At 38.7% G+C, this 7,357-nt stretch overlaps 1 protein-coding gene and 1 long non-coding RNA gene across 3 annotated transcripts; one reads left to right on the top strand and one right to left on the bottom strand.

Moving 5' to 3' along the window:
• Positions 1-810: 810 nt before the first annotated feature.
• LOC105125321 (2-oxoglutarate dehydrogenase, mitochondrial-like) lies at positions 811-6,769 on the top strand. 2 transcript variants are annotated; one of them, XM_011025755.1, is made up of 9 exons: positions 811-963; positions 1,463-3,130; positions 3,387-3,613; positions 3,741-4,073; positions 4,293-4,539; positions 5,285-5,413; positions 5,496-5,711; positions 5,809-5,932; positions 6,276-6,769. In XM_011025755.1, the coding sequence occupies exons 2-9, from the start codon at positions 1,580-1,582 to the stop codon at positions 6,512-6,514; spliced, it is 3,066 nt and encodes a 1,021-aa protein (XP_011024057.1). In that variant the 5' UTR covers positions 811-963; positions 1,463-1,579; the 3' UTR covers positions 6,515-6,769. The 2 variants fall into 2 exon arrangements, with proteins under 2 accessions (XP_011024057.1, XP_011024131.1); XM_011025829.1 differs by lacking the exon at positions 811-963 and adding an exon at positions 999-1,076.
• LOC105125272 (uncharacterized) lies at positions 1,028-1,456 on the bottom strand. Its single transcript, XR_842210.1, has 2 exons — positions 1,186-1,456; positions 1,028-1,148 (listed from the first exon to the last, which is right to left on the bottom strand). It is a non-coding gene; the product is annotated as an uncharacterized LOC105125272 (long non-coding RNA).
• Positions 6,770-7,357: the final 588 nt, after the last annotated feature.

Genomic DNA, 7,357 nt, shown 5'->3' with positions numbered 1-7,357 from the left:
GTCTCAGGGTTTAACCTCCATCCGGATTCAGTGCACGTTCCAACTGTAAGGTGTTAAAGGACCCGCTGGTAAGTTCTCGGTGAACCATGGTGTTCGTGTGTTTTAGATTTCTGTCATTTCTATCCAACATGGGATTAAGAAGACAAGACGAAAACTAGTGCTGATTATGCGGTTTGCAAATTCGATTTTAAGCTTCTTCTTCTTTTTTTTTTTTTTTTATCTGTTTGGAATTATAAATACAGTGCTGTCGAAAATATTTTTATTTAAATAATATTTTTTTATTTTTAAAAACTATCATATTAAAACAATTTAAAATCATAAAAAAATATTTTAACACAAAAATAAAAATTTAAAGGTGCACCACATTTCCAAATGGAGTTGAATTGATTTTTTTATTATTTCTTGAATTTTTTAAATTATTTTTCTATTTTTAACATATTTTAATTTACAACGTTAAAAATAATTTTTTTAAAAAATATTATTTAAAAATATTTTTAAATAATAAATATTTTAAAAATCAACTTGTAGCCAAACCGTTATACTCAGACCGTTATACCTCAATCCTACAGCAACAAATAAAAAGATGAGTGAATGATGTAAACAAATAGCGGTAAACTAGAGAAACGTGCTGAACTGAATTTATCCAAAGCCAAGCCAGGTCAACAACAGGAAAAATCCTAAGAAGCCAGCCGGGCTTTGCCAGCGCTTGTGCCCGGAGGACAAACTATCACATCACCAAAATAAGATAGAGCAGTAAATAAATAAATAATAGAAAAGGGGAAAGATCAAATAAATAATAATGTAAACAATATAAATAAAGAATAACATTCGAGAATATTGGAGAGGAAAGAAGACGCAAGATATAGTTCAAATGCGAGCCCACCGTAGTTGGATTGAGGACAGCATCATCGCTTCTGTTTTCCACGGCGACTAGGGTTTTCTTATAATTCTTTTTTCTCTCTGGTACGCACGCATTTTCCTTGTGTCCAAAGACATTTCTCTTTTTTTTCTTTCCCTCACAAGCAAATTTACTCTAATCCAGCAGCTCAGATCGTGCTAAGTCACGTTTCCTTGCTGTATGTTGAAAGTGTTACTTAATTTCTTCTACCTTTTGTTACTTTAATTATATGATATGATTAGTTCATAACCTGTATTTTGTTTTATATGATATGATTAGTTCATAACCTGTATTTTGTTTTATCTTAATCCAAAAGAATTAGAGGATTGAATCCAGTCCTTTTGTTCAGTGAGATGATATGAGTGATTAAGCACTATCGATTGATATTGTTTTTTTTTAGTTTATTTATTTCCTAATTTAATGCCGGATTTAAGAGAGGATTCTATGACTATCATTTATGCATTTTCAGCATCAAGTGCCGTTATTTTTTTACTCGTTAAAGTGATTATCAAGTACTATAGTTTCTTATTGATTCTTTTTGTTTTTTCTGGCTTTCTTTAACAGGGGGGTTCTTTTTAATAAGGAAAACATACATGTTTTTTATGATTGATTCTTGAGCCTGGGAGGTGCATAATCTTTGAAAAAGAATTGGTGGTATTGGGTTAGTGTGGATTGATAGCCATGGCTTGGTTTAGAGCGGGTGCTAGTGTAGCAAGGCTTGCCATTAGAAGGACTTTATCTCAGGGTGGATCGCATGCAACGAGATCACGGGTTATACCTTCTCAGAGTAGATATTTCCATTCAACAGCGACTAAGTCTAAGGAGCAAACTGCGCCTGTCCCTCACCCTGTCCCTCTCTCTAAGCTAACTGATAACTTCTTAGATGGGACCAGTAGTGTTTATTTAGAGGAGCTTCAGCGAGCATGGGAAGCTGATCCAAATAGCGTGGATGAGTCGTGGGATAATTTCTTTAGGAATTTTGTGGGCCAGGCTGCTACTTCTCCCGGAATTTCAGGCCAGACTATTCAGGAGAGTATGCGGTTGCTGCTGCTTGTCAGGGCTTACCAGGTTAATGGTCACATGAAAGCCAAGTTGGATCCACTGGGGTTGGAAGAAAGAGAAATCCCAGATGAATTGGATCCTGCTCTATATGGTTTCACGGAAGCTGATCTTGATAGAGAATTCTTTTTGGGAGTGTGGAAGATGGCTGGATTTTTGTCTGAAAACCGTCCAGTGCAGACTCTTAGGTCCATATTGACAAGGCTTGAGCAGGCTTATTGCGGGAGCATTGGGTATGAGTACATGCACATTGCAGATCGTGAAAAATGCAACTGGTTGAGAGACAAGATTGAAACCCCAACACCTATGCAGTACAATCGTCAGAGGCATGAAGTTATTCTTGATAGGTTAATATGGAGTACACAATTTGAGAACTTCTTGGCCAGTAAGTGGACGGCAGCTAAGAGGTTTGGACTTGAAGGTGGAGAGACTTTGATTCCTGGAATGAAGGAGATGTTTGATAGGTCAGCTGATCTTGGGGTTGAGAGCATAGTTATTGGAATGCCTCACAGAGGAAGATTGAATGTACTGGGTAATGTGGTTCGGAAACCACTCCGTCAAATATTTAGTGAGTTTAGTGGTGGCACAAAACCTGTAGATGAAGTTGGGCTCTACACTGGAACTGGTGATGTCAAGTATCACTTGGGAACTTCTTATGATCGTCCAACTAGAGGTGGTAAGAGAATCCATTTATCTTTGGTTGCAAATCCTAGTCACCTGGAAGCTGTGGATCCTGTTGTTGTTGGAAAAACTAGAGCCAAGCAATATTACTCCAACGATTCTGACAGGACTAAGAACATGGGGATTTTGATTCATGGTGATGGTAGCTTTGCTGGACAAGGGGTGGTGTATGAAACTCTACATCTTAGTGCACTGCCAAACTATACTACTGGTGGAACCATACATATTGTGGTGAACAACCAAGTTGCTTTCACAACTGATCCGAGGGCAGGAAGATCTTCACAATATTGCACTGATGTTGCCAAGGCCTTGAATGCACCTATATTCCATGTAAATGGAGATGATATGGAGGCAGTTGTTCATGTGTGCGAACTTGCAGCTGAGTGGCGCCAGACTTTCCATTCAGATGTTGTGGTTGATTTAGTGTGCTATCGTCGTTTTGGGCACAATGAGATTGATGAGCCTTCTTTCACACAACCCAAAATGTATCAGGTTAGCACAATATGTGTGTGTGTGTGTTTGTGTATTCGTTTCCTTTCTCCACCCTTTGGCTCTCAGTTCATTAGAACCAGCAATCCATGCTAGGTTCTGGATGCAACCTTGTATAATTTACAAACTTGTTTATCCTTCACATGATTTTTTTCATTATTGTTGCTAGAATCCTATTTTCTATTAGTGCTACCCGTTCAACTTCTCTCTTGAGACATGTAAAGCAGACTTATGACATTTCTGATTGGGGACCTACCAGGTTATTCGGAATCATCCATCAGCTCTGGAGATCTATAAAAAGAAACTCTCAGAATCAGGACAGGTGACTGAAGAAGATATTCATAGGATACAGGAGAAGGTCCTTTCAATCCTCAATGAAGAGTTCTTGGCAAGCAAAGATCATGTTACTAATAGAAGAGACTGGCTTGCATCTCATTGGTCTGGTTTTAAGTCTCCCGAACAGCTTTCACGTGTCAGAAACACTGGGTATGCTGGCAACTTACTAGTTCTAAATTTAGTTGCCTGTCTCATTTTTTTTTTGCATTTCTATATTGAAATCTTTATGCTTGAGTTTTTTGCATTTCCATATTGAAATTTTTATGCTCTTATGCAGAGTGAAACCTGAGATCTTGAAGAACGTAGGCAAAGCAATTACAACCCTTCCAGATAATTTTAAGCCTCACAGAGCTGTAAAGAAGGTTTACGATCAACGTGCACAAATGATTGAAACAGGGGAAGGAATTGATTGGGCTGTTGGGGAGGCTCTTGCTTTTGCCACACTGCTAGTAGAAGGCAACCATGTTCGATTGAGCGGTCAGGATGTTGAAAGAGGTACTTTCAGTCATCGTCATTCAGTGATTCATGATCAGGAAACTGGGGAGAAGTATTGCCCACTGGATCATGTCACCATCAACCAAAATGAAGAGATGTTTACTGTCAGCAACAGGTAATATATCAAGTCTTTTTTTCTCTTCTCGTGTTGAACTTTCACTGGGTAGAAAATGCCTCATGCTTCCCTTGAATAGATGTAGTTTGGTGCCAAAGACTTGGTTGTGGAAACTTATTAGTCTGCACCATGTGATTATTGAGACCCAGCATTTGTAGTTGAGTTAGTGCTATATAGTGGAATTCCATTTAACCACTAGCTGTTATGTCTTGTTCACAGCTCTCTCTCAGAGTTCGGTGTTCTTGGATTTGAATTGGGTTACTCGATGGAAAGTCCAAATTCTTTGGTAATTTGGGAAGCTCAATTTGGTGACTTTGCTAATGGGGCTCAAGTGATATTTGACCAGTTCCTGAGCAGTGGTGAATCAAAATGGCTGAGACAAACTGGTCTTGTTTTGCTTCTTCCTCATGGATATGATGGCCAGGGCCCTGAACATTCTAGTGCACGGTTGGAACGATTCCTTCAGGTATTTCCAACAAAGACTTCTGTGCTATTTTCTTTTCCTTGCATTCTACCAGATGGTTTCTTACTCCATGGTAATAAGTGGAAGTAGCTTTGTCCAACGCTAATTATAAGTTTCAAATACCAGATAGCATAACAAATAACAAGAGTTTTGTTACAGACTATTCACAATATCAAAGGAAATTTCATATTTCAAAATAAATTCCCCTAATTATTATTATTATTTTTAGGTGTACAATCCCAAACTTGTTTGTCTATTGTCCTGCACTTGTACTTCTAAGCGATATTTTACACATTGATGCTAAGATCCACGTTGAGATGTGTTGAACCTTCAAGTGGGGAAATTGAAGCAGTTTCACTATAAGTTGGCATGTCCCTGCATAAATTTGATTATGAGAGATTTTAACAAATGTATCTCTCTGTTAAATAAATTACTTGATTATTAGATACCCATTATGATTACAGTTTAATGATTGATGTCTGACAACAGAATTTAATGATTATATTATTCTGTCACATGTATATCAGGGACTACATGGCCTAATTGATGACTGCTTAAGCCATGGACCAATCAAAATATTCCATACAATTCATTTCCTTTGTCCAAATTGATTTTGTTGGATGCTCAAGGAATATGAAAGTTTGTCTGATCAGTGGACTTCTCACTTCTTTGTATTCTGTCATATGCATCTGTTCTGGTTTATATAAATATAGCCCTTAATGATGTCTTATTTTCAATCTCATTGTAGATGAGTGATGACAATCCTTTTGTTATACCCGAGATGGAACCAACTTTTCGTAAGCAAATCCAAGAATGCAATTGGCAGATTGTAAATGTTACAACCCCTGCTAATTACTTCCATGTTTTGCGGCGTCAGGTGAGGGACTATTATTAGTCACTTCCCACTGTCCTGACAGCTTTCTGCATTTTCTCACATGGTTTTTGCTTCATCTCTTAAGATACACAGAGACTTCCGTAAGCCCCTTGTCGTGATGGCTCCCAAAAACCTTCTTCGTCACAAGGACTGCAAATCAAATCTCTCGGAGTTTGATGATGTGCAAGGCCATCCTGGTTTCGACAAACAGGGGACCAGATTTAAACGTCTCATAAAGGATCAAAATGACCACTCGGACCTCGAGGAGGGTATCAGGCGTCTGGTTCTTTGCTCTGGAAAGGTGTGATATGCACTTCTGGTTGTTGCTTGTTCTGCATTTCACTATTTTATGTAGCCTAGAGGATGATAGTTTTGACATTTGAAATCCTTGCATGCAGGTTTATTATGAGCTTGATGAAGAGCGTAGAAAGGTTGAGGCAAAGGACATTGCAATTTGTAGGGTTGAACAACTATGCCCGTTCCCATATGATCTCATCCAGCGCGAGCTTAAGCGATATCCAAGTAATTCTTCTCAAACCTGTAACCTGAGTATTACAGCAATGATATTCCATGTTATCTATTTTACCTTCATGGTTTTATGGGTTTTCTGGTCTCCTCAAAACACATTATATGAGATTTAGTTACTGCCCGGTAGAGTAAAATGGCGGGTCAATTTCTTGTAAGATTCCAGCAAGTTGGTAATCATAATAGCCGCAAGTTGTTTGGGGAGATTGGAGTTGGGTGTGTGATTTCATATTTGGGGCGGTTAAACTTAAATTTCTTGTTTCTCTTTCCTAAGCTACCTTATCTGTTGACATCTTGAGGAACCATATATTGACGCATTTTTGTCACTATTTCTTGTTAGGTGCGGAGGTTGTTTGGTGCCAGGAAGAACCAATGAACATGGGCGCATACAGTTACATTGCACCACGCCTATCCACTGCCATGAAAGCATTGGGCAGAGGAACTATGGACGACATCAAGTATGCTGGGCGCGGGCCATCTGCTGCAACAGCCACTGGTTTCTACCAGATGCATGTGAAGGAACAGGCTGAACTTCTGCAAAAAGCCATGCAACCTGAGCCAATACAAATTCCTAATTGAAGCTTTTGCATACTGTCGAGTACAAAGTCTAAGAACAATAATTAAAAATTTACACACCAAAGTTATGTTGGCGTTTTGATACCATTTACATCTCGCCTTGTTTAGGCGGCTGCTTTTTTTTTATCCCTTTCACCCAAAAACTTCTAGCCAAGGGACCTTGGTTTTTTACACAAGCGAAGTTGCTCTTCGAGATGTACTGTCTTGCATTACAAGAAGGAAATGTTTGTCTTTATTGGAACATGATTTGCAGGGACATGACGTTCTGAACTTTTTTATTTTTAGAGCTAAGATTTCTATTCTTGTCTTAGAGCAGACGTGTTTTTGTTTTTTTTTCCTGGAATCTTATTTTTTGTGATGGTTTCAGGTGCTGAGATTGTTCGGGGTCAGGAAGAGCCAGCATTTACATGGCACCCCGTCTTTGCACAGCTATGAAAGCAATGTGCATAGGATCCTGGGAGGATATCAAGTACGGTGGCAGGGACCATCTGCTTCCCACAGCCACTGGCTTTCTTCAGGTTCTCAAAGATGAGTAGGCTCAGATCGTCCAGTTAGCCATGCAGCCTGCACCAATCAAGTTCCCCTGCTGAACCACCCGTTCAAAACCGCACTCGGATAATAATTATATGACCCATTGAGAAGCATAACAATATTACACACACGACCCCCAATTTATTTGATGTTTATGGCAATACATCATCCCTCCAAATTGTCATTATTAGTTGTAGAACTACGATATACAATCTTAATATTGATGCCACCTCAGCATATGACATTAAAGCATTAAGCATTTAATTAGCAGGCTTCCGAGATAATAATAATGTAATTATTTAATCTCTGCTCAGT

The sequence above is a fragment of the Populus euphratica genome, unplaced genomic scaffold, assembly GCF_000495115.2.
Source record: "Populus euphratica unplaced genomic scaffold, PopEup_1.0 scaffold1.1, whole genome shotgun sequence".
NCBI classification, from domain to species: domain Eukaryota; kingdom Viridiplantae; phylum Streptophyta; class Magnoliopsida; order Malpighiales; family Salicaceae; genus Populus; species Populus euphratica.
Note: the sequence above shows the minus strand (reverse complement) of the source record. Positions and strands in the feature narration are given on the sequence as shown.